Source organism: Lontra canadensis, unplaced genomic scaffold (assembly GCF_010015895.1).
Source record: "Lontra canadensis isolate GAN:19392208 unplaced genomic scaffold, GSC_riverotter_1.0 scaffold24, whole genome shotgun sequence".
In the NCBI taxonomy this organism is placed as follows: domain Eukaryota; kingdom Metazoa; phylum Chordata; class Mammalia; order Carnivora; family Mustelidae; genus Lontra; species Lontra canadensis.
In genome coordinates this window covers 725546-753543 of record NW_022631018.1, presented here as the reverse complement: position 1 = coordinate 753543, position 27998 = coordinate 725546, and the positions used below count along the sequence as shown (strand labels likewise).

The following is a 27998-nucleotide window of genomic DNA, read 5'->3' as shown; positions in this document are numbered from 1 at the left end:
ATAATCCAGAAAATTCAAAGCATCTGTTTGAGAGAAAAACTCTTGAAATTCTTACTGCTCTTTAATGGCTTCTAATTGCCAACAAAATAAATCTGAACAACTTGGCGTGGCATTCAGGGTTCTCCAAGATCTAGTCCTTGCTTATTTCTCTTGCTTTAATTTTCTGAGCACTTCATTTCATGCACACACACTCCTCCACCCACTCAAATCCTTGGGCCACACTTTTTTTTTTTTTTTCTTCTCTTCTTTCCCAGTTTATAGAATATACTCTGCAGCTTATTATCACTAATCACACTTTACTTGGAATGTCTTCATCTTCATTCACTTTACCTGCTTCAGATGGTTGATACAGAATACTTGTCTTTAAACCAGAGGTGATATGTGAGAGCCAGATTTCATCTTTCCACTTACTGATATATTCCTGGTGCTTGTTAATAGTGCTTGGTTCAACGTGGATATTCAGTAAATATTTCAGTAATCATCAGTGTATTAATTCAGAGTTAGGCATTGCATTATTTCCTGTGGATTGAGTTATTTTGTTTCTTTCTGGGTATACAGACACATTCATAAACATTCCATGCACAGAAAAGTGTGTGTGTGTGTGTGTGTGTGTGTGTGTGTGTATGTGTGTGTAAAAAAGCAGTTGTTACATACTTCCATAGTTTCAAACAGCTGACTGCTTGGATTACAGAGGATTGTATTGTAGATCTTTAGGAATGATCTAGGTTTATTTGTGAGTTCCTCCCTAGAATGTCAGCTCTGAGCTTGCGTTGAAGTTATTATACCAGGTGCCAGCTACATTGACTTTGGGAATTCCATGAGGGAAAGAGGATTGGCACATTCCTTTCATCCCTTAGATATTTCATTATCTTTTGCCATAACAACATAGGCAATGATGTGTCCCTGCTAAGATGCAAAGATCTTGGAATGCTAAATTCCACAAATTTCATGTTTTTAGGAAGGATCCTTCCTCCAAACTTCTGTCACAGTTCTTAACAGAGGGTATTTATATCTAAAAATAAGTATGGAAATTTTAAATTCTTATTTAAATTCTCATAGGTAGGTGTTGCTAAATTTTAGTGTTTTGTTCATCTGATATTTATGACATGGCTTTGATTTTTTTCATGTAACTGGTGTGAAATGTGCTTCAACTTATTTCTTTGCCTTTTTTCTCTACTTTTCAAATTATCATACAGTAAAATTGACTTCTATGTCTGTACAGTTCTTGGAATTTTAACCCCTATAGATTTGTTTAAACCCACAATCAGCAGCAGAGTAATTACATCATCCCTAAAAACTTCGTTGTGCATTCCCTCTGTAGTCTCATCTTCTCTCTACCTCATCATTCCTGGCAACTGCTGATCTGTTGTTCTCTGTCACTGTAGGTTTGCCTTTTCCAGAATGTCACTTAAAAAAGAACAATGCAGCATTCAACTTCTTGAGACTGGCTTCTGTTGGAAACTCAGCACGGTGTCTTTGAGACTTAGATCTAAGTTGCTGTGTGTGTCAATAGTTCATTCCTTTTTTATTGCTGCTTGTGTTCCCACTCATCTGCTGAAGGACATTAGGTTGTTTGCAGTTTGGGGCAGTCATAAATAGCTCTGCCATAAACATTTCTGTACAGGTTTTTGTGAATAGAAATGTTCATTTCTCTATGGTGAAATACCCACCAGTGGGATTGCTGGGTCATGTGGTAAGTGTATGTTTTACTTATGAGTAAAACTGCCCAACCGTTTTCCAGAGTGCCTGTATTGTTCTGTGTCCTCCCTAATGAAGTGTGAGAGAGCCAGTCGGTCAGCATCCTTGTCAGTACTTGATGTTGTCAGTGGTTTTTTAGTTGTTCTCATGGGCATGGTTTTAATTTGCATTTCCTTAGTGGCTGCTTCTCTTCAGCATCTTTTCATGTGCCTGTTTGCTGTTCATGTAACCTCTTCCGTAGAGTTTTGCTTGGTTTTTTTTTTTTTTTTTTTTAAGATTTTATTTATTTATTTGACAGACAGAGATCACAGGTAGGTAGAGAGGCAGCCAGAGAGAGAGGAAGGGAAGCAGGCTCCCTGCTGAGCAGAGAGCCCGATGTGGGGCTCGATCCCAGGACCCCGGGATCATGACCTGAGCCGAAGGCAGAGGCTTTAACCCACTGAGCCACCCAGGCGCCCCAAGTTTTGCTTGGTTTTGTTGTTGTTATTGTGTATGTGTTTTCTTAGTGTCTTCACCCATATTTGTTTGTCCTTTGTATATCCTTAGTAAATAATGTTTCCTTTTTTTTTTTTTAAAGATTTTATTTATTTATTTGACAGAGAGAGAGATCACAAGTAGGCGAGAGGCAGAAAGAGAGGGGGAAGCAGGCTCCACGGCAAGCAAAGAGCCCAGTGTGGGGCTCAATCCCAGGACGCTGGCATCATGACCCAAGCCGAAGGTAGAGGCTTAACCCACTGAACCACACAGGTGCCCCAGTATATAGTTTCTTGTTCCCATCACTTTTCTTATTTTCTTATTAAAATACAGTGTCACAGGACTTTGGAGACAGGCCAACAGCTGGGTTTTAAATGTGGGTTACTCTGTAAATCACTTTGTGGTCTGGGACAAATTATTTACCTGACAGGATTATTATGAAAATTAGAAAATTTGGGGGCGCCTGGGGGGCTCAGTTGTTAAATGTCTGCCTTCAGCTCAGGTCATGATCCTGGGATCAAGCCCTGCATCGGGCTTCCTGCTCAGTGGAAATCCTATTTCTTCCTCTCCCCCTGCTTGTATTCCCTCTCTTGCTGTCTCTGTGTGTCAAATAATTAAATCTTTTAAAAAAATTAGAGGGGCGCCTGAGTGGCTCAGTGGGTTAAAGCCTCTGCTTTCGGCTCGTGTCATGATCCCAGAGTTCGGGGATCGAGCCTCGTCAGGCTCTCTGCCTGCCTCTGCCTGCTTGTGATCTCTCTCTGTCAAATAAATAAAATCTAAAAAAAAATTAGAAAATTTTAATTGATAGACATGAAGTGCTTGGCACATAGCTGTATCTAAGCCTTTCTTTCCCCCCTCAATTCATATCTTAGAGTGCATTCCCTGGAATACTAGTCTTTTAAAATGCTCAGTGAAAAGAAATCTGAGATAGGCTACTTGATACAGCCGCTTTTTGGAGGGCTAGCTATTATGAACATGAGTATATTACTGCCTCTAATAAGTTAGACTTTTTTTTGTTGTAGAACTACTTTTATTTAGCATTTTCCAATCTTATTCAACTGTGGAAATACTTGGCCTATGACATCTACTTAACCTGCTTGTATGGAACACACTTTGGGGAATAATGAATTAGCATGTTACCCCAAATAGTGTGGCACGTGGTAACATAAATATTCATTATTTATACACACACACACACACACACACACACAATTCATTTAGTTTAAGTCTTGAAGTAGCATTTAAAAATATATAAACTCTTTGGGTACCTGGATGACTCAGTTGGGTAAGCATCTAACTCTTGGTTTTGCCTGAGGACGTGCTATCAGGGTTGTAAGATCAAGCTCTGTTGAGATTCTCTCTCTCCCTCTCCTTCTGCCCCTCCTGCTCTCTTGCTCTCTCTAAAATAAATAAATCTTTAAAAAATATATTAACTCTTAATTTGGAATGGGTTATGTAGATTAACATAATCTTCTCTTTTTAAAATATTCTGTTTATGATTCCTTTTCTTCATTTCTTTTTTAAAAAATTCCAGTATAATTAATACATGATGTTAGTTTCAGGTGAACAACATAGTGATTTCAACAGTTCTGTACATGACTCAGTGCTCATCACAATAAGTGTACCCTTCATCTTAATCCCCTTCATCTATTCATATGTGTCCTATTCCCTTTTTGAGAAAGTTCTGGGCAGTGGATTGAAAGTTTGATTCGTAGACCCTTAGCCTCAATATCAGTTCTGGGTGAGATTGGAAAGCATATTCTTTGGGTCCTACCCTAGGCCAACCAAGTCAGAAACTCAGAATGATGCCTTATAATCTGTGTTTTCCAACAGGTCCTTCAGGTGATTGCAGAACTCACTCTAGGGAATCATTCAGTTCAGGGTTTTGTTGTCAGAGCAACAAAATATCAGAAGATTCAGGGCTCTCTGCTCAGCAGGGAGCCTGCTTCCCCCTCTCCCTCTGCCTGCCTCTCTGCCTACTTGTGATCTCTCTCTGTCAAATAAATAAATAAAATTAAAAAAAAATCTGAGAAGATTCAGATCATCTAGGTGTGACTTGGATTAACTAGAATACCTTACTGTATTATCTCTTAATGTTGAAAAACTTTGTAAAATGCATTAGAACACTACTAATAGAACAGATTGTCTCATTTTCTTGCCTTGGATAGTAGTTTTCCAATTGTAGGTTGTGAAATCAATTCAATGGGAAGCCACCAGCAGTTGAGAAGATACAGAGGGAAGGGAAGGAGACCATGAGAGCATCACCTGTGTTAAAAAATATTTTATGAGTTTATTTCACTTGCACATGTTGGTATGGAGTGTCACACTATCACATGTTTTCTTTATTGTGGCTATGATTTGGGGGCAAATAAGGGAAGGCAGATGTGTTGTAGAGGAGGGAGCTCTGGATTCAGAGTCTGAAAACTTGTACACCACTCAGTTATTGCTTTTATCAAAACTTTGTGTATCATAGGATTAAAGATAAAGATAAAATCAGGAGTTCTCAGCTTGCCCTCCAAGAGACTTTAATAACCTTTGGAGACATATTTATTTGGTTGTTGCAAGTGGTGATAGGCTGCTACTGATTTTGAGTGGGTAGAGAGGCTAGGGATGCTGCTAAGCATTTCACAAAACAACTATCTGGCTCAAATGTCAGTAGGGTCGTGGTTGAGAAACCCTGGATTAAATGATTATATTTAGAAAAATTACAAATTGCCATATAAGGTACATAATATTTTTTAAAAAATTTATATATTTATTTGACAGAGACAGAGCAAGAGAAGGAACACAAGTAGGGGGAATGGGAGAGGGAGAAGCAGGCTTCCCGCCCAGCAGGGAGCCTAATGTGGGGGTCAATCCCAGGAATCAGGACCTGAGCCAAAGGCAAACGCTTAACAACTGAGCCACCCAGGCGCCCCCATAATATTTTTTATTAAGAAATATTGAAGGGGTGCCTGGGTGGCTCAGTCAGTTGGGCATCTATGTTCGACTCAGGTTGTGATTCTGGGGCCCTGGGATCCAGCCTTCGTTGGGCTCCCTGCTCAGCGAGGAGTCTGCTTCTCCCTCTTTCTCTGCCCTTTCTCTCTCTCTCTCTCCAATAAATAAATAACAATCTTAAAAAAAAAAGAATATATTTAAGTACTTTGGTTTTTAATTTTAATTTTTTGAGGGAGAGCAAGTGCGGAGGTGGGGAGAGGGAGAGAGAGAATCCACACCCTAAGTTGGGCATGGAGCCGCACGCTGCCCTGTGTCATGACCAGAGCTGAAATCAAGATTCGGGCGCTTAACCAGCTGAGCCACTGCAGTGCCCCGTATCTAAGTATTTTAAAAAGACCTATGTCTCAGTATTATCTTTCAAAGATGAATTTTTATCATAAAATATAGCATATAGGGAAGATAAAGAAATTGGAGCAGATCTGTATAATCTGGTTAAGTTCTTTACCTGACAGGATTATTATGAGAATCTGATAATTAGATATGTACCAATTAGATACATACTAAAACGATAATTACATATATCTTTTTTCTTTTTTTTTTTTTTTAAAGATTTTATTTATGTATTTGACAGAGAAAGAGATCACAAGTAGGCAGAGAGGCAGGCAGGCAGAGAGGAGGAAGCAGGCTCCCTGCTGAGCAGAGAACCCAGTGTGAGGCTTGGTCCCAGGACCCTGGGATCATGACCTGAGCCAAAGGCAAAGGCTTTAACCCACTGAGCCACCCAGGTGCCCCGATAATTACATATATTTTGATACATTTTTCAAACCTTCATTTCATTTAAGTAATATGTAGACATATAGGAGCAGTGCAGAAGGTAGAATACTTGTATAAGAAATGATTTTGTATCAATACAAGCAACTTCAGAGAAGCTTGCATTTAAACACATTACACCAATCTAGATTATTTGAGAGATTAATATAATTCTGTGCTATTCTGTGTTAGCCAAGTATAAAAAAGTATAGCTATTTAACAGCTTTTAATGAGATTTTCAGGAAGTCTGCAAGGTAATGATAATCCCTTCCAGAACAACCAGAATCAGCAAATTTTGAAATGATAAGCACTGTTCACACTGTATTTTCTAGCTCTTTCTGAAACAGAGCAATCTCTTAAATTTACGGCCAGAAAAATCAAGATACCACCTGAGCCAGAAATTCCATTATAAACATCTGTTACTGATAATTTATGAAACAACTGTCAGCATAATACAGTCTTTTCTAGGACTGCTGACCACTCCTTTACCAGCAAGATGTGATAATCGTCATGTACCCTCTTGACTGTTTCACCATGTATTACCTTGTGAAAAATGAACGGGTTAGCATAAACCCTCTCTGTGAACTAGACAATCCAGGATTCCAGGATCATGACCTGAGCTGAAGGATCCTCCAGGATCCTCAGATCAGGATCTGGGCCACTCAGATGTCCTAAATTTTTTTTTTTTAAGTAAGAGTTATATTGAGATAACCATATGCTTTTCCCCCTTTATTTTATTGACGCGGGGTATTAGCTTGATTGATTTTTGTGTATTCAGCCAACCTTGCATTCCTGGGATATATCCTACATGGTATGGCGAATAATCCTTTTAATATACTCCTAGATTTGGTTTGCTAGTAATTTATTGAGGGTTTTTGCATCTATTTTTTTTTTTTAAAGATTTTATTTATTTGACAGACAGAGATCACAAGTAGGCAGGGAGACAGGCAGAGAGAGAGGAGGAAACAGGCTCCCTGCTGAACAGAGAGCCTAATGGGGGGCTCGATCCCAGGACCCTGGGATCATGACCTGAGCTGAAGGCAGAGGCTTAACACTGAGCCACCCAGGCACCCCCCCCCTTTTAAAAAATTTTATCTTTTTTTGTTTATTTATTTGTCAGAGTGAGCATGCACAAGCAGGCAGAGTGGCAGGCAGAGGGAGAAGCAAGCTTCTTGCTGAGCAAGGAGCCCAATGTGGGATTCGATCCCAGCACCCTGGGATCATGACCTGAGCCGAAGGCAGTGGCTTAACCGAATGAGCCACCCAGGCGTCCCTTGCATCTGTGTTTCTAACGGATATTGGTCCGTATGTATGTATGTATGTATGTATGTATGTATTTATTTATTTATTTATTTTTGGTGATATCTTCGGCTTTATCTTTTCTTGAAGTCCTTTTCTACTCTCTTTGCCCACATCATGGAAGAGGCCTTATTTTACTCACCCATCTGTAGTCGTAGGTCAAAGGTCAATTTCACTACATAAGGCCCAGACAGCCAAATAATTAGGCAGTTATGGGGCCCTTTAAAACATTCTGGCTTTGCAGCCCAGGGCAAGTGATCCCTGGCACAGAAGGATATTTAATAAGGCATATATGCTTTTGCAAGACTATTATGGTTCTATTGTGCCTTGCTGATAATAGGATGGCTGTATTTTTAGTTATTAATTGCCCATGGTAATTTAAGGTTTCAAGGCTCATATGTGCTAGAGGCAGAATTTCAATTCTTACTCCAAAATTGTCTCTGTAGGGGCACCTGGTTGGCTCAGTCAGTTAAGCGTCCAGCTGTTGATTTCTGCTCAGGTCATAATCTCAGGATCGTGAGTTCGAGCTCTGCTTGAGATTCTCTCCCTCCCTGTTCCTTTATCCCTCCCTCCACTTGTGCACATACTCTCTAAATAAATAAATAAGTACATCTTTGAAAAATTCCACTAAATTATCTCCCTGCTTTATAGCACATGGCTATTCATCCGAGAATGGGGAATAGTATTCTTCTATCAGTATTAAGATGAGAATTAGTGATGATATAGGTAAATTCCCTGGCTTATATAAGCAAATACTCAACAACTGTTAGATTTTAATTTTCTATCTCTGTCTTTTATTCTCTACTAGATGGTATGGTGCTCAAAAGTCCAGACTTTGAGTGCTTAAGTCGCTCAGTTCGTTAAGCATCTAACTTCAACTCAGGTCAGAATTCCCTGGAGTCCTGAGATGGAGCGCCATGTCAGGCTTCCTGCTCAGTGGGGAGCCTGCTTCTCCCTCTGCCTGCTGCTCCCCCTGCTTGTGCTTATGCACTCTCTCAAATAAATAAAATCTTAAAAAAAAAAAAAAAAAGTCCAGACTTCAAGTTTTATTCCTATAGGGTTGGTATAACATCGCTTCTCCGCACCCTCCCATATTCTTATGTTTTTCTGTTCCTTATCCCTTTTCCTCACAATCCTGCTCACCATTTAGGAGGAATTTTGATGTCTGGTTTACGTTCTTTCTAGGTCCTATAGATGTTGCTACTGAGCACAGTATTTTCCCTTCTGTCATCAGGATAGAATCAGTGGAAATCTAGCAAAACTGAAAAGGAAAATTGAAATTAGTCATACCTTTGGGATAGTTTAAATATACAAAGCCAGTTCTTTCTTGACCTGGGCCCGGCTATCTTGGTGAAGAAATTTAGCTGACTCCTGCTCTTACGGATTCTGTATTTTTATCTGTAGATACCTCTGAAGTATTCACTTTCTTTCTTTTTTAATTCTCTATGGCTCTCAACTGATATTTGGACTACTGGTCTGGGAAGACATTATTGGTAGTTGTAGGAGTGTTAATGCAGACTTTTCTGTTGTCCTGGGGTTTTTACCTTGCATCATAAAATAAGCCAGTGATAATAGTCAACTCTACTATGAGTTACTGTGCACAGTCATGTGAATACATAGTATTCACGTCACACTTAGCATACCAGGGACTCACAGTTTGATGCTGACAGATGTCCAGATAAAAATAACTTTAATAGAGAGCTTTATTAACAAAGATATTAAAATTTTTCAATAATTTTGCAATTTCAATGATAGTCTTATTTTAAGTTGGAGATAAATACAGAGTTTTGCAATAGGGATTAAATCCTGGGCATTTTTTAAATAGATTATTTGAACAAAAAGTATATATTAATATGAGTACTAAACCAAAAGAATTTTGTAATTTGAACTATTTTTTTTTTCTTCTTCTTCTTACCTCTAACACTCATGCTGTAGGGAGGATTCTGTTGCTTTGGACAGCTAGTAGCTGCTGAAATAAAGGTTATGAATAAGGTCTTTGTTTCTCTTAGTTAAGGTAATGGGAAAAATCTGAGTTCAGCAGGAAGTAGCTTGTAGCCAGGACCCAGGTATGGGGAGTGTAGTATATGCACATAGACATGCCTTTTCAGAGACACTAGAAAACTAGCTCCATGGATCTGAAAAAGGAAAAACCAGCTTTTTGACTTTTTTTTTTTCCCTCCGAGCATTGCATGAAAGGATTGTTATGTTACTCAGTTATCTGCAGAGCAGTGACAGGTGTCCTAAAAGATAAGGTTAGAGAACCTTAAGAACAATAAGAATTATTTCCTAATGAAAACCCACATATACATTACTTTTTGTGTGTGATGTTTGTGAGATGAGCCATATATTAAGTGAAGACTTTTGTTCAGCTCTTCCTTTCTTTGAGGACAAATCAAGAGAAAAGACACAATCTGTTCCATTTTGGTCTAAATAAGATTGTTCAAAGAAGAGATGAAAGTTGTCCAGTTAGAGAAGAGGTTATATTTTTGCATGCATTCTGGGTTTTGGCATGACCTATACAAATATTTAGAACTCTTCCTGAGTAATCATGCATTAATTCTGGAAAAATTTGTGATTATTCTGCCGGGATTAAGTGGCAGAGATTTTCAGTTTTCTGTGATGGAATGGACTAGTTGGTAAGCATGTGTTTATCATTCTGATTAGTCTCTCAGGTTTGATTATTAAATGTCATTCTTACATGTGGACAGAGGAATCAGTCATTTACTTGGGGAGTCTGGCTGTTGTGAAATTTTTCTCCAGGAGGTTAAAGGACTTTTTTCAGTTTTGGTTTCCTGCTCTGTTGAATGAGAGAGGCATCCTGGAATTGTGAAAGGAGCGTGGGCTTTAGAGCAGGACCAGAGCAAGGGTTTTGCATACTGGTTTCGCCAGCTCTTGGAACTTGAATGAGTTACTTAACATTTCTGAGCATTTGTGTGTTGGTAATAATAATGCCTGTCTTTCAGAGCTGTAAGTATTGATATTATAAATTATAATACATCAGTTAAAGTGTGTGAAGTGCCTTGTACGTATGTGCTCTATAAATGGTAGCTGTCATTCTTTTCCTACTGTAGAGGGCTAGAATTGCTTTGAGTCATTTTTAGTTTGCATAAAAACTTCATGCTGGTAGAGATTTGTGAACATTAATTTAAAAATACTTTCAGGCCTACAATGTTGCAAGATACAGTGATTAATACAGAAGAAAATTAGTGATCGTATTGTTAGATGCAAACAGCTGTTTAAAGAGTCTGATCTGTGGCTAGGTGACTCTTTCTCAAATGTGTATATCCTCATATTATCTAAAGGCAACTATACCTCCAAAAAAACTATACTTTCAGAAAGAGGGCAAATGATAATGTAAGAAATAATGAGAAGTGGGTGCTGTTAGGGAGATATTCTAAGAGATGCTCTTATAACACAAGAATTCCTAAGTCCATATTATATCACTCCATACAATATCCTCTTTCAAGAATGATGCTTGCATGTGGAACTAACACTTTGTTAGCAAGAGTTTTGGCTTTGGACCCCATTGAAGAAATACGATTAGGTAGGATCAAATTATAGATCTTATCTCTAGCTGCATGAAAAGACTATACCTTCTAATAAGAAAAAAGAGGAAAACACAAGAGATGGGGAAAAATGTGACCTACTCATTGTCTCAAATATAATAAATCACAAGTCCTCCGTCTCCTTGATGGTTGAGTTGGAAGCCAAGCTTCTGATTCAACTTTGTGAGGAAATGAAGATCTGGGAAGGGAGAGGGGAGCCTTCAACTTCTCTTTCATAAAGAGCAGTACATAATTAAGCATGCCATTTAAAAATAAAATTATAAGCTCATTAGACCAAATCTCTGAAACAGTTGGGAAACTTTGCAGTTTCATTTTGACAGTCTGTAAGGACTATATACTTTTGGGCAGTTGGTATTTTGGTCATAAAATGGGTAAACTACTTCAGGAATGGATCACATCTTGTGTTTTATTTTAAATTTTGTTCATCTTTGAAAATTAAAATTGTTTTATAAATGTATAAAAACTACCTAATGTTGAAGTTTGCTTTGAAATTCCTTAAAATTATAACACTTCTACAGATCTTAGATCTTAGGGATCTGAATATCTAGAAATTTAAATGACATAAATCAAATTTGTACATTTCCCAAACAAATCTGTGGACTAAATTCATTCTATTGCCAAGTTCTAAACCTTAACCTACAGGAATTGGTAGGTTATTATTTAGCCTTAAGGTTAGCCTTAAGGCTAAAATTGCTGTGAGAGTATATAAGCGAACATCTTTAGGAAGGAAATGAGGAAAAGTCTATATTAAATGTATGAACATTGTTGTCAGTAGTTATTTCTGGGTGTTGGGATCATGGCTGCTTTTAATTGTCTTCATACTGTATCTTTTAGTTTCTAAAAAAAAAAAAAGAGCAAGTCTTGGTTCTATGATTGAGAAAAAATGATATGTCAATTCGTGTTTATTGAATACATGTCCTAGGCAAATAGATATGGATAAGACATAATCCCTTCCTTTACATGGGGTAAGGCTGGAGTCATACATTGTAAATAATAGTACTTTGCATTTTTCTGTATTATGCAATATTTGATCCCCACAAATAACTACTACTAATTAAAATCTGTGTGAATGTGATGAAGTGTAGAGTTAGACTTTATTTTAGGGGAGAGGGAGAATACTTTTGAGAACATTGAACAGAAGGAATATGAATTGTGTTAAATGAGTTCACTAGGTACCTGGAAAGGAAGATTATAGGAGAAGAGAATTAGCAACAAAGATTGAACAAATTGACATATTCAGAGAACTGTTGGGAGAGTTGTATATGAATGAACATAAGATTGAGGATCTGGCTAAGTGCCAGATCATGGCTAATCTTTCTCATGGTGAGAAATTTGGAATTTAACTCTGTGCAGTAGACAGCCCAAACCCTTAGAGATTTTTTTTTTTTAAAGATTTATTTATTTTTGGAGAGAGAGCACAGGCACAGGAGTGTGGATGAAGAGGGGCAGAGGAGAGAGAGAGCGAGAGAGAAACCCAAGCAGACTCTGTTGTGGAGCCTGACACGAGGCTCGATCCTAGGACTCTCACCACCAACTGAGTTGAAACCAAGAGTCAGACATTTAACTGACTGTGCCCCCCGCCCCCCAGCAGCCCCTTAAACCTTAAAGGTTTTAAGTAGGAACATAACTCTAGGTGGTCTTGCCCTTTCAAAACTGCAGTTTAGAGGCAATGTGGGTATTAGATTGGAGCAGAGTGAAACTGAAATCAAGAAGATCAGGTGGATGAATGTTGTAGCAGCTCAGGCACGGAAATAAAGAGGGCCTAAATGAGGACAGGTGGTAAGGGAGTAGAGTTCACAGATTTGAGAGAGATTTAGGAGCTGGAATCTGTAGGATAATAGTGTTAGAGGGAATTAGGGAAGAAAGAGGATTCTAGAATGATGATGGGGTTTCCGGATTAAATACCTGGGTGAATGGGTATGCCATTAGCAAGAACACACATGCACGCACACATGCTAAACTGAAAAAGAAATAAAAGCAGAAGTAGGAACAAAATGGGTTTTTGGTTCTTTTAAGATATCTGAGTGTACTTACTCAGAGGCTCTAGGAGTCAGCTGACCAGGAGAGTGATTTGGGGTTGGTGGGATTTGGGAACTATGGTAGGCTGAAAAGTGCCCCCTCAAAAGATACCCATGCCCTAATCCCTGGAATTTGTAAATGTTACATGGCAAAAAAATGGGGAGAGGAGATGTCTTTGTAGATGGAGAGATTATCTTGCGTTACCTGAGTGAGCCCTAAATGCAGTCAGTATCCCTGTAAGAGGGAGGTAGAGGGAAATGTCACATAAATGATACGAAGCTGGAGCAGAGAGCTCTGAAGATGCTGATTTTGAAGATTGGAGTGATGTAGCCACAAACCAAGGGATGCTGGTAGCAACCAGAAACTAGCAGGGGCCAGGGATGGATTCTTCCCCGGAGCGTCTAAAGGGGGCCGAGGACTTGTCAACACCATTTTGTCCCAGTGATACCAGTCCTTGTGATTATTGCCACTTTTTTAGTTGATTAAAAAATGTCTTGATGAAATTCTACTTTCTGTTGCCTTTTGTATTAAATGTTGAACCATGTTGACAATTCCTAAAGTAATGTCCTTAGTGGATATACCTCATTTATATTCTAGTCTTACAACTCTGGCTTTGAAATCTGGATGTTACTTTATATTCATTTTGCTCCAAACTAGAGATAGATTTATTAGTTTCCTTTCCTGTATCCTCTATTACTAGATAATTGTCAACTCCCTTCTTCAAAAGATTTCTTGAATATGTCATTGTCTATGCCATGAATAGGCTATTATCCCTGCTTAGTTTTCTGCGGCAAACTTTTAGTTGGTCTCTGTAAATGCAGGGGGTCCATCAGGAGCATTATAGAGTAGTCCTCTTCCCTTATTTTTTTAAAAAAAGATTTATTTAGGGTTCCTGGGTGGCTCAGGCGTGCTTTTGGCTCAGGTCATGATCCCAGGGTTCTGGGATTAAGCCCTGCATCAGGCTTTCTGCTCATCTGGAAGTCTGCTTCTCCCTTTCGAACCCCCTCCCCCGCTTGTGTTCCCTCTCTCACTGTGTGTCTTTCTGTCAAAGAAATAAAATCTTAAAAAAAAAAGATAAATTTATTTACAAGACATACACACACACTCTCTCTCTCTCTCTCATTCACTCTGTATGCCTGTGTGGGGAGGGGCAGGAGGAGAGCATCTTCAAGCAGACTCCACACTGCGTGTGAAGCCTGACACCGGGTTCAGTTCCATGAGATTATGACCTGAGCCAAACCAAGAGTTGGGCACTTAACTGATTGAGCCACCTAGGTACCCCAATTTCACCCCCTACCCCAAGTAGGCTCCATGTCTGGTTTGAATCCAGGGCGTGAACTCATGACCCTGAGATCAAGAACCAGAACCTTAATTGACAGAACCACCCAGGTGTCTTAGACCAGTGTTCTTTAAATAGCACAGTCAATGTGTTACTACTTCTCACAAATCTACAATGATTACTTACTGTATCTCAGTATAGTCTGAATTCTTCTTTTGTCTGGTTGTCAAGGTTGTCTGTGTCATTTGGCTCACAAATATCTCCCATTACTTGACAAAGACACATAGATTTCCAGGCTTCTTGTCTCTTCTAATCAGGCCAAGTTTCTCATGCAGCAGAATCACTGAGCTGGATTAAGGATTGGGCCAGCTGGGCTCCTCTCCAGATTGTCAGTTTCTAAAGGTTCACCTGAAGTGAAACAAGGAGAAGAAATTGGCTTCTAAAAATCCTCATAGGGGCGCCTGGGTGGCTCAGTGGGTTAAGCCGCTGCCTTCGGCTCAGGTCATGATCCCAGGGTCCTGGGATCGAGCCCCGCGTCGGGCTCTCTGCACAGCAGGGAGCCTGCTTCCCTTCCTCTCTCTGCCTGCCTCTCTGCCTACTTGTGATCTCTGCCTGTCAAATAAATAAATAAATAAAAAATCTTTTAAAAAAAATAAAAAAATAAAAATCCTCATAAAGAGTATTATCTGTGGTGTTGGGGGAATATTTTCATAAGCTGTTTGGGCTAGAGCCTTAGACCACCAAAGGGCATGGGAAAGTGCCTGCTGAGGTGGGTAATTCTGGTTAACTGCAGGGTCTCTTGCTGAGTCAGGACTCCTCTGAGTTTAGGGCCAGAGATGAATTATTCCGGATCACTTCTTTGTTTCTGTTTTCCCTTCTCTCTTAGCACAAACTTCAGACTTCTTGATGAGTGAATGTTGAATACACATTTAAGGAGTGTTGTTTTGAAGCTACCCAGGGTCCCACATGTCTTGGTCTGGTCTTGTAAAACTTAAAATGCTCAATGCTTTTCCTTCTCTGCCTTTGTCATGCGCGCGTACGTGTGCGTTTGTGTTCTTACCCCTGCCTAGAAAAATGTGTTCTTCCTCTGTAACAGAAAACTTTGAGTCCGAAGTGTGTTGACATCTTTGGTTTTGTAGTTAGAGAAAGCTCTTACTCTAATAGGAACAAATGAGTCCTGTTTGGACCTTCAAGGGTTTGGAGGATTTGGTTAAGTATAGAGCATGCGTTCTCAACAGGGCTGATAATCACTTAGGTATTTACAGTGGTTTGTGACCCTCCAAATCTCAGTGCTACCCTATAAAATCTTACCGTTTTAATTTTTACTTTCTCTTGTTAGGGAGAAATTGAATTACGTTAAATTATTTAAGTTAAATGTAATTTTAGTCCTTAGAGTAGTGGTAATGAAAAAAAAAGTTTGAGAAACACTAGTGTAGAAAAAGGGAAAAGATGCTGTTAATAGGTTTTATTTTTGTAACAAGTCTCACTGAATTTTTTTAAATGAGTTAATCCTTTTTACCAGTCATTATTTATTAGTAAAGTACTTTGTTGGGTTTCATAGGACAGAGAAACATAATGGTTCTATACCTGTAGAAACTTAATCTTACTGGATGAAAAAAGACACAAAAAAAGGAAGTAATAAATTATAGTAAATACACAATAGAAGATGTACCAGTATAGTATGACAGTTGCTGTTCTAGGCAAAGGCAGAGATTACTTAATCAGAAATGGTCAGAGAGGTAGGGTTCAGGGAAAAATCTGTGAACTTGAGCTACACTTTGAAAGATAATACAGAATTTGAATAGACAAAGGAGGAGGGTAAGTATGGTCCTCATTAAAATAGCGTTTTGATTCTTGTGACTTTTTGTGATATACTCAAATTGAGAGTATGAGAGCTTGGGAGATCATCTATTAACTACTATTACTAACTGACCTTAAGAGGGTTACTTTTGCAAAAAAGTTTAGAGTTGCTTACTTTTATTTCTGTACCTTTGACTTCTTGTTAGCTATACAGATCATCTAACTTGAGCTCAACAAATGTATTCTTATCTTTTAATAGATGTATTTTCCAGGCAGGAAGGTGTACTTTTAGAACAGAGGTACTAAAGTTTTAAGTTACGTTGTCAGGTTTTCCCCTAAACACTTTACATCCATTTATTCTCATTTAAGGACTACATAAAAGTACTTACCATTTTCTTCCTGTTTTATGTATGAAAACTGTACACTCAGATATTGTAAATAACTTAACCAAGTTGAAACCTCACGTTTTGAATGGCAGAGCCCAGAGCTACTTACAACAGAGCCTGAGGTCTTGGATTACAAAAACAAAAAACTTAACATTAAGGATTGGTTTTTGTAATGAGAGGCCAGTTTTTGTTCCTGAAGCCTTGAGTTCACAAAAGGAAAGGTAAGGTGGTGAACACTAAGAGTGAAGTAGCATGACATGGAATTGGTGCTCTGCTTCTTAGAATTCTAGTCAGCTGCCGTGTTGGGAGGTTGAGGGGTGAGGGTTAGCAGCAGGCAGGACTGTGGCGCCTGCCACGCTAGAGATCATTTGGTTCTGACACTAGCTTTGTTTCTTTACTCAGTAATAATGGAATTGAACATGTTTTGAGGTCTACCATTCCGTCCCAAAATATTACTTGAAAAGACCCCTGTCTTAGAAAGTACCTTTCTGTGCATTGGATGCTGTAATGCTGTCTGTGTGGTGCTTATAGGAAAAATGGATAGGTGATCTGTTGGGGATAGTTCATCTGGTGTGGCTCTCCACTCTAAGAATACATGCTGGTATAGAAATGACAGCTCCAAAAAAAAAAAAAAGAAAAGAAAAGAAAAGAAATGACAGCTCCAATGGTGAACTGTTTGAAATTGAGGGCCTACAAAGGGAAGAATCAGATTTTTTTCTTTATCATATCTAGAGGGAAGAGTGCCACTAGAAGTTATATATTTGTATATATACTGTTTATTGATTTTTGATTTACTGCTTGTGCCTCTTAACAGCTTGAAAAATGGGAAACAGCAGAAGAAACGAGAAAATATTTTATGTCATGAGGAATAAATTACTGTGTAGCTGGCTAAAGAAATGGGAAGTGAATTGTGAATTTAAGCAAGTTACTTTTGTTTGCCATATATATATATATAAACAAACACCTTGGTGAAATGAACAGCTACACATTGTTATGAGTGTAAAGTGGTAAAATTTTTTGGAAATACGTATCATGAGTTGAAAAGGTCCTTGGACTAGAAAATTTGTTTGTTTTTAACATTCTTAGTTTATTAATCCTCTCATGAAAAATCTGCACAATCACCACAGATAAAGCCACTGCAGCATCTTTACTCCTTCTGTTGTTCAACCTCCAGCTTACCGCTAGACACTTCATTTCTTTTTGCCAGCACCAACATTGGCTTTTGCAGTCCACCGACTTTCTTCATTCTGTTCTTGGCGTTTTTTTTGCTGTTTTCTTGATGTCTTTTTCTTCTCATATAGACCATGTCTTGCAAGTCTGTCTTAGGTACTGTTGCCTTTCCAGGATAAAGGACATCAATAACCATTTGTTTGCGCTGAAGTAGTCAGTTGGTCGTGAACTTCCTGGTCCACATAGTTACTGTGTTGTTCATGATGGCGGCCGAGCTTCAAGCCTAGAAAATTTGTTTTAATGAGGTTATGTTAATCAGAAAAATTGGGGGGTACGAAGTGCATATAGGTATTATTAGGTGACTTGTAACTTGGTACATGTAAGTGTTCCTGGAAATGGTGGTACCTCTGCAAGAGGAAATACATATAACCATTGAAAAGACTTCTGACGATTTGTAAGAATATGGGGAAATTTTTGATGTATAGCTTATAAAAGCAATTAATACTCTTATGTACTTATTTATCAACATGTCAGCAGTTAACGCTTTGGATTCTTTCCTTCTGTGTACAGTTCCCCTTCCCAGCCTTTGATGTTTTCTCTTCCTTCCTTGCTGACTAGTCTTGGTCTCCTTTGCTGACGCCTCTTCTGTTTGCTCTCTAAATGTGGGTGTTCTTGGAGCACCTGAGTGGCTCAGTCCTTAAGCATCGGCCTTTGGCTCAGGTCATGAATCCAGCGGCGCATCAGGCTCCCTGCTTGGTGGAACGCCTGCTTCTCCCTCTCCCACTCCCCCTGCTTGTGTTGCCTCTCTTGCTGTATCTCTGTCAAAAAAATAACATCTTAAAAAAAAAAAAATCAAATGTGGGTGTTCTTTAGGGCTTAGTACTGGATCCTGAACTTCAATTTTTAAACTAATGTAGTAAAATAAACTCTTGGGGCATGTAAAGTACTGTGAATTTTAGCCCATGCATAGATACATGTAAGCACCACCACTCTCAGGAAACAGAATAGCCATATCATTTTCCCCAGATGTCCATTGTGCTCACTTTGCGGTTATATCTTCTCTACTCCTGTCCCCTGGCAACCACAGTGGTCTTGTCTTTTGAAGAATATATGCTTTTGATGCCAGCTTCTTTGGGAAGCTCGACATAATGCCTTTGAGATCCATTCAGGTTGTTGTGTGTATCAGTAGTTCATTCCTTTTTTATTGCTGAGTGGTATTCCCTTGTATGGACGTACTGCAGTTCATCCGTCCATTCAGGGACATGTAGATAATTTCCAGTTTGGGATGGCTGGGAATAGAGCTGCCACAAGCATGTATCTATAGGGTTTTGTTTGAATGTAAGTTTTCATTTCTCCAGGACAAATGCTTAGGTGTGGTATTGCTGGATCATATACCTGATGTTTTACAAGAAATTGCCAGATTGCTTTCTAGAGTGGCTGTGCCATTTGGCATTCCACCCAGCAACTTAGGAGAGTTCCAGTTGGCTTATATCTGTAGTATTACTAGTATTTTTAAGTTAGTCACTCTAAATAATGCATCTGTAGTGGTATCTCATTGTGGTTTTGCATTTTTAAATGATTGCTGATGTTGAACATCTTATTTGTTATCCTCTGTTTGTTGAAGAGAATTTTTATCCATTTTTAAATTGGTTTGTTTTAATACTGTTGAGTTTGAGAGTTCTTGATACATCCTTTGTCAGAAAATATAACTTGCAAATATTTTCTCCTGTCCATGGCTTATCATTTGATTCTCTTAATGATACATTTCAGAGAACAAAAGTCTGAATTTGTTTTTTACCTTTTGTGCTTTGAGAAAATAGCTTTATTGAGCTATGATTTACATTTCATAAAACTCAAGTTTTAAAAGATATATAATTCAGTGATTTTTTTTGAAAAATGTACATAGTTTTGTAACTCTCACCACAGTCTACTTTTAGGATATTTCCATCACCCAAAATGTTCCTTGTACTATTTTATAGTCAGTCAGCATTCCTGCTCTAGTCCCAGGTAATCACTAATTTGCTTTCTGTCTCTGTATACATACTCTTTTGGGGTATTTCATATGAATGGAATCATGCAACATGTAGACTTTAAATCTGGCCCTTTTCCCCATAGCATAATGTTTTTAATGCTTTATGAAATATAGATCCACCCACTTAAGGTGTATGATTAAATGGTTTTAGTATATTCAGAGTTCTTCAACCATCAGTACAATTTACTCTTATAATATTTTCATCACTCCCAGGGTGCCTGGGCGGCTCAGTGGGTTAAAGCCTCTGCCTTCAGCTCGGGTTGTGATCCCAGAGTCCTGGGATCGAGCCCCATGTCGGGCTCTCTGCTCTGCGGGGCCTGCTTCCTCCTCTCTCTCTACCTGCCTCTCTGCCTACTTGTGATCTCTGTCTGTCAAATAAATAATTCTTTAAAAAAAATATTTTCATAACCCCCCAAAAAGAAACCCCATAGCCTTTAGCAATCATTCTGTATTCCTTCCCACATCCCAACCCTAGGCTACCACTAATCTACTTTCTGTCTTAAGGATTTACCAATTCTAGACCTTTCATCTAAATGGAATCACACCAACATGTGTTCATTTTGACTGGCTTCTTTCACTTGACATGTTTTCATGGTTCATATATGTTACAGCATGTATTAGTATTTCCCTTTTTTTTGCTGAGCTGTTTTATTTATCTGTTCATTAACTGATGGGACATTTTGATTTCTACTTTTGGGTATTAATAATGCTGTGAAGGTTCATATACAGGTTTTTCTGTGGACATATGTTTTCATCCTTTTATTTTTAACCTACTTCCATGGTTATATTTGAAGTGAGTTTCTTTTAGATAGCCTGTAGTTTTGTTTTTTTTTTTTTTGCATCTTTTTTTAATTTTATTTTTTATAAACATACAATATATTTTTTTCCCCAGGGGTACAGGTCTGTGAATCGCCAGGTTTACACACTTCACAGCACTCACCATAGCACATACCCTACCCAATGTCCATAACCCCACCCCCCCAACCCCCCTCCCCCCCGATAGCCTGTAGTTTTATCATACATATCTATTATGACAAACTAGCTTATAATTATATTTAGATCATTTTCATTTAATGTTAACCATTGATATGTTTGGATTTCGGTCTACAATTGTTGTTTTTTTCTGTTACTTCTTCTCTTTGCCCCGTTCTGCTTTCTCTTGGATTATTAACATGTCTTTTTAATATACCATATCACTTACCTGTAGTCTCTGGCTGTATCTCTTTGGATAGGTTTTCCTGTAGTTGCTATAGGGATTTCAGTATACATATTGAACTTTTCACACTACTTAAATTCAGTATTTTGCCACCTCAAGTGAAATATGGGAACCTTGCCATCATACAGATTTTTCTTTTCACTGTGTTATGTAGTCATCATATATCTACATGCATTGAAAAGTCCCTACAGATGGTGTTACACTGTATGCTGTATGTCAGTATCCTCCCCCTCCTCCTCCTCCTTTCTCTCCCCCTCCCCTCCTCCTTCTTCTTATAAAGATTTTATTTATTTATTAGAGTGAGAGAGAGAGAGAAAGAGAGAGAATGAGCAGGGAAGGAATAAAGAGAGAGGAGCAGAGGAGAGAGAGAAGCAGACTCCTCCTGAGCAGGGAGCATGACATGGGCTTAATCCCTGGGATCATGATCTGAGCCAAAGGCAGACCCTTAACTGACTGAGCCACCCAAGCACCCCCTCACCTTCTATAAAGTAGTGAAATTCCTCCTCTCTCCAACCCATTATCTTCATCTGTTACGGACTTTATTTCTTGCCTAGCACCTGATATTTCCTGCCTAGTGAAGTGCTTTGCACATAGTAGCCACTCAAGAAATAATTGGCTGAATGAATGAAACATGCAGATTAAAAGGGCCAAATGCAAAGGTATCAATGTTATTTTAATGATATAACAAATGGGTCTGTAGAAGTGGGTGATGTGCTGTTGTCTTTTTATTTATATATTGTTTCCAAATTTTCTATAATAAGCATGTGTTACTTTTATAAACTGAAAACAAAGAATTTTAAAAATAAGAACTTGTCTTTCTAATAGTTTTGTTGAGTTTAATCTTGGGTTTCATATATCATTTTTTGATGATTAGTTTTGCATGTGTTCTTTTTCATTTTATTTAAAATGTTTAAAAGTTATTAGATAGTTTAGATAGTTAAAAGCAGCATAGAATCACAAAAGTATTTATTTTCTTTATATTATACTTTTGTAGTGTCTTAATTTTTCTAGTTTTCTCAGTTGTAGCTATTAATTATTAGTAATTTGAAGAGCAGGTTTTTCTGGCTAAATAGTAAATTATGTGGTATGGAATATAGGTGTGTATAGAATATGGATTATGGAGTTCCTTTCTGTTATATATTTTTAAAGATATTATTTATTTATTGACAGAGAGAGATCACAAATAGGCAGGCAGAGAGAGAGGGGGAAGCAGGTTCCTCATCGAGCAAAGAGCCTGATGCGGGGCTCTATCTCAGGACCCCGAGATCATGACCCTAGCCGAAGGCAGAGGCTTAACCCACTGAGCCACCCCGGTGCCCCTTTCTGTTATATTTTTAAAGATTATCTAGGGAAGGAGAAATTCAGCCTGGTTTTTGAAACACTGAGTCATTAATTGAGGTAACTATTAGTCATTTAACTCTTGCTTTTCCCATGATGTTAACAATACTGGCTTTATAAAAGGTTAATTTCATTGAAAGTATAAGCCTTATTTTTTTAAGCTCTTAGTAATTCAGACACAGTCTTTCTTTAAGGTTACATTGTAATTTTGTTTCAGCTTTACAAAACACTGTTTCAGTCCTGGTATATTACAATTTCACCCTGTTTCCAATATGGACCTGAAACCTAGCACAGTGGCTAGTACATGGTAGGTGCTTATTAAATATTGATCAATGAGTGTTCTTAACTGTATAGTTAGAAACACTTAAAAAAAAAAAGATTTTATTCTTTTTTGAGAGAGAGTAAAGCAGGGGTGAGAGGCAGAGGGAGAAGGAGAAGCAGACTTCCTGCTGAGCAGGGAGTCTGATGGGGGACTTGATCCCAGGACCCTGTGGTCATGACCTGAGCCAAAGGCAGATGCTCAGCTGACTGAGCCACCCAGGCACCCAGTTAGACACATTCTTGTGTTATTTTTGTAGATAATGCCACTAAATAATTTAGTGTACTATTTGCAGATTTTCTAGTTTAATTCTCAACAGGGTACTCTCATCTCAGATTTTTACATTTTATTTAACTTTGTTCCTATATATTAATAAAGATTTGCTTTTTCAAGTTTTAACATTCAGAAATTTTCAACACTGTCATGACATGTTTTTATTTTTCAAAAAATTTATTTTTATTTTGTTTGTTTATTTTATTTTGTTTAAGTTTATTTAAGTAATCTCTACATCCAGTGTGGGTTCAAACTCACCACCTGAAATCAAGATGCCTCTTTTGGGGCATCTGGATGGCATAGGCAGTTAAGCGTCAGACTCTTGGTTTCAGCTCGGGTCGGTTTTTAGGACCTTGTTGTCTGTTAGTCAGGGTCATGAGATAAAAGCCCTGCCTCCAGCTCCACACTCCTGCGAGAAGCATGGAGTCTGCTTGAGATTTCCTCTCCCTCTGCCCCTCCTGCTCATGCTCGCTCTTTCTCCAATGGATAAATAAATCTTAAAAAAAAAAGAAAAAAAAAAAAGTCACATGCTTTTCCAGCTGAGCCAGCCAGGTGCCCCTAAAATTTTATTTATTTTTTAAATTGAGATATAATTGACATACAATGTTGCATTAGTTTCAGTGATTGAACAAGTTTATATGCTATGCTGTGCTCCCCACAAGTGTAGTTATCTGTTACCACACAGTGCTATTACAGTACCATTGTTTGTATTCCCTACACTGTAGCTTTCATCCCTGTGACTTACTTATTCCATAACTGGAAACCTGTGTCAGCCGCCCATCTCCCCAACCCCCCTCTCCTCTGACAGCCATCAGTTCTCTGTATTTATGGGTCTGTTTCTGCTTTTTGTTTGATTTGTTTCCTTTTTTAGATTCCACATTTAAATGAAATCATATGATATTTGTCTTTCTCAGTCTGAAAATTTCACTAATTTCACTTAACGTAATCCCTCTAGGTCTATCTGTGTTGTCTCAGTCATGCTGTATTTTTTTTTAAGATTTTTTTTTTTTTTTTCCCAGAGATCACAAGTAGGCAGGGGGGGGCGTGGGAGGGACGGGATGCTGGCCCCCCACTGAGCAGAGAGCCCGCTGCAAGGGCTTGATCCCAGGATCCTGAGATCATGACCTGAGCAGGAGGCAGAGGCTTATTAACCCACTGAGCCACCCAGGCGCCCCTTTATGCCATATTTTTAACTGTATTAAACTGTAGAGCCAAAATGTTAGTGAAGGCAGTTATTTCCTGGCTTCTGTGCTCATGAATCAGATTGTAACTATTTCTTTGACTTTGGAGTTGTGGTTACTTGAACTAATTTAAGCGACGCAAAAGATGAGTCTCCTTAGGGCGTTTCCTCTTTTAAAAGTATATTTGGTGTTTTATTGCAAACAGGTTTTCTCCAAGGAAACATTTCTCTACAGCTTACATCATCATCCATTTAGGAACAAAATCCCATTTATATATACTGATCCCTACATATTTTATTATTTGTTACTCTTATGTGTGTTAGTTTTTATTTTACTTATTTTTTTTTTCCTTCAAAACATTCCCAGAGGTTCTTCTGAATAACCCTGTTGTGGCTCAGTCTTTGCTGATTACTAGACATTTTCCTTTAGGTTACTCTCCACCCACTTTGGGACTTGTAAATGCTTACCCTCCTATTGGTTCCCTGTGGCCACTGAGTACATGAGTAAATGCCACATGCATGTGGTATGTCTTGTCAGGGAGTGGAATTCTAAGACTTCCTCTACATAGAACAGTTTAACTTTTGTGCTTCTGGTCAGAGGAATGGTCCTTGGAACAGTCCTGCTTTCACCCAATAGTTATGGCAGGGATCAGGACACGTCTTCACTTTGCTGCCTGTGTAGTAGTGAGGCCTCAGACACTGCCGTACCCAACTTGACAGGTATGGTTCAGAGGTGATAGCTTGGGCGGGGTGTGGAGATTTCAGAAAAATTCTCTCTACTGTTAACTGTCCTCATTGTTGGCCAGGGAAGTTTTATGTGCTTTGTTTCTGGTATTTCATAAGTAAGGTCTCAGTAAGTACTTACTGAAAGAAAGAATAGTGAATAATATGTAATATTTTGTGATGTTAAGATATGTCTTGCTTGATATGAAGAACTTAAGCTATATTGAGAGCTGTTGAATGATTTATCCAACTATCTTACATAGTTGTTAAAAGAGATTAAAAAGTAGTAGCTTCTTAGAGAATAAGCAATCAGATAAAGTAGAATTCTGGCAAGATACAGGTTTGTAAATGCTTGGAAATAAATGCCTCAAGTGAAAAATTTTTGTATTTAATTCTCCATTTACTTTCCTGATGAATTTCTAATTAAATTGATAAAAGTTATTGAATGACTAATTGATGAAAGTGTTTTTTAATAAAATTAAACATTAAATTTAGGAATTGTCTCTGAATTTGAGTCCGAGTCTTATTCTGGATTTTAACTTCTTTAATCCTGATAATTTACTTTGTACAAACTGCTGTTTCTATGTTTTTACCTTATTTTTATTGTCTTTTGCAATTCTTTCAGATAAAAGTAATAAAATTACCTTTACTTAATAGTCATATTTCTGCTAGCTGGGTCCTGTGTTGCATAGGTGAAAATCAAGTCTATTGTCTCATCTTAAGTCCATGATTACCTCGGTAATAGTGATTAATGAAAGATCAACCCGCTAAGGCACCTAATATATAGTAGTCACTTCACATTGTTTTTTTTTTAAAAACAACAACAACAACAAAAAACCAAAAAGAACCAAAAACCCATTCCTAACTTTCACGGTTGGATTTGTGAGGGCACAGTGCATCTGAATCATCCAGCTGTGTCTGTTTTAAGCCGATGAGTAAAGTGGCATAGACTAGACCCACTGAATAACACGGTGACATTTACTTGCCCTTCCTATGGGTTTTTTGTTTGTTTTTGCCCTTATTCCTTAGCTTGTTCTCCTGCATTTAGTTCTTTAACTCTTCATGATTTAATACATGTTCATTCTTGGTCTTAGGAAAATGTTAGGATGTTTTTTGTCTTCAGAACATTTTCCCTTTTGTTTGGTGCTAGCGGATAGGATGGTGTTTAAGTGGATATCCTGTGCAGACGGATTGTACAGGAAGTTGACCCTTAGTTCTATGAGAACAAAAGCATGAGTGGGAAGAAAGAAGAAAGGAAGGAAATAAGATCTTTGACTTGACCAAAAAGATCATAGAAGCAGAGATGGGAAGAAGGGGAGTGGGAAATGAAAAGGATTGTTTTCCAAGTCATGGTTCTTTTAGTACTTTGGCTTCAAAAATTACTTTTATCCTGTATTTATTTTTTGTATATTTGATAAATGCACAGTATTGTTTGGCCTATAATAATCTTTTTAAGTTTACATAAAATTGTCATTGCCTTTTTTTTGTTTTTTAAGATTTTATTTACTTATTTGACACAGAGAGATCATAAGTAGGCAGAGGCAGGTAGAGAGAGGGGGGGGAAGCAGGCTCCCTGCTGAGCAGAAAGCCCGACGTGGGGCTCGATCCTAGGACCCTGAGACCGTGACCCAAGCCAAAGGCAGAGGCTTTTTTAGTTTATTTGACGGAGAGAGATCACAGGTAGGCAGAGAGGCAGGAAGAGCGAGAGGAGGAAGCAGGCTCCATGCTGAGCAGAGAGCCCAATGCGGGACTTGATCCCAGGACCCTGAGATCATGACCTGAACCGAAGGCAGAGGCTTAACCCACTGAGCCACCCAGGTGCCCCTGCCTTTTTTCAAATAATGTGGTTTTTAAGCTGAACTTGCCTTTAACAAACCTTCTTTGAGCTGATGGAGCTTGTCTCCAGGTCAGATGAATCACACGTCGTAGACCTGTCCTTACGCGTTGACAGCCTGTCAGCTATGTCATCAGTGCACAATTCCTGCTCATCTAATTTAAATGCTTTCTCTTCTCTGAAACCTTTTGTGATCCAGAGTTTTGTTTTCTATCCTGTCCTCTCATAGCACTACAGCATGTGAATATAACACTACACATGATTCATTATTCCACAAATGTTTTTTGAGAGACTCTGACATACATGCACTATTCTGGGTGCTTGGAATTTATCAGTGAACAAAGCAGGCAAAAATCCTTGTCTTCATAAAATTGATATTCTAGTTGGGGGGAGTTAGGTAATATACATGAATATAGTAAGTAAATTATATCGTTTGCGGTAGTAAGATATGGAGAGAACTAGGGAAGGAGACATGGGGGGGGAGGTGGGAGTGGTGTCAGGAATAGCCGCATTTTAAAATAGGATAGTCAGAGAATGCTGTACCAGGAGGGACACACTTGAGTGAAGTGCCATGTGAATGTCTTGGGGAAGGAATGTTTTAAAAGAAATAGCCAGTACAAACGCCTTGAGGCAGGAGCGTGCCTGCCTTGTTCAGGTAATAGCAGGGAGGCCAGTATCCAGAATGAGGTAAACCAGGGGAGGAGTATAGACAAATACGGGCAAGACAAGTTGTGAAGAGCCTTGCAGGCTCTCGCAAGCCTTCTGCTTTTTACTCTATGGTAGGGAACCATCAAAGAGTTTGAGCAGAGGAGTAACACGATCTGACTTTTATGCTTTAAAAACTGGCTGGTGTGTTGAGAATAGACAGAGAGCAAGGCTAGAAGTGTGGAAATCAAGAGTGTGGTGAAACCCAGGAGAGAGATGATGGTGGTAACAGGGTAGTAGTTGTGAAGGGCGTGAGAAATGAATAGATTCTGGGTATGTTTTTGAAGGCAATGCCAATAAGGTTTCCTTATGGATTAGATGTAGTATGTGAGTGCAGAAAAGGAGTCTTGAGGGGCACCTGGGTGGCTCAGTCAGTTAAGTGGCTGCTTTCGGCTCAGGTCATGATCCCAGGATCCTGGGATTGAGCCCCATGTCAAACTCTGCTCAGCGGAGAGCCTGCTTCTCCCTTTCCCTCTTTCGGCCGCTCTGCCTGGTTGTGATCTCTGTCAGATAAATAAATAAAATCTTAAAAAAAAAAGAGTCCTGAGTGATTCTAAGGATTTTACTTTTGGTCCCCACCCCCAGCTGTATTGATATAATGGACATTTTGCGAAAGTTTAAGGTGTACAGTGTGTTGATTTGATACTTAGGTATTTCATAATGATTACCACCACAGCATTAGCTAATACCTGCATCACATCACATAATTACTTCTTTTTTTGTGGTAAGAACATTTAATATCTACTCTAGCAATTTTCAAGTAGATAATACAGTATTATTAACTATAATCACTGTGGTATATGTTAGATGCCCAGAACTTACTCATCTTATAGCTAGCTTTTTAAAAATAAATTGTATATTTATTTTTCTTTCTTTCTTTTTTTTTTTAAGATTTTATTTATTTATTTGACAGAGATCACAAGTAGGCAGAGAGGCAGGC

The 27998-nt window shown here is 38.5% G+C and overlaps 1 protein-coding gene across 6 annotated transcripts in view; it reads left to right on the top strand.

Annotated features, from left to right (window-relative positions):
* The window catches only part of ABL2 (ABL proto-oncogene 2, non-receptor tyrosine kinase), a 106606-nt gene that overhangs the window by 55672 nt on the left and 22936 nt on the right, over positions 1–27998 (top strand). The window contains exon 1 of one of the 6 annotated variants that reach the window (XM_032862585.1): positions 24356–24516. The exons of 4 other annotated variants lie outside the window; for them this stretch is intronic. In XM_032862585.1, the coding sequence (XP_032718476.1) occupies positions 24399–24516 (118 nt within the window). In that variant the 5' untranslated portion in view covers positions 24356–24398. Of the gene's footprint in view, positions 1–24355; positions 24517–27998 lie in introns of those variants that run through there. One more of the 6 variants, XM_032862588.1, reaches the window with a different exon arrangement.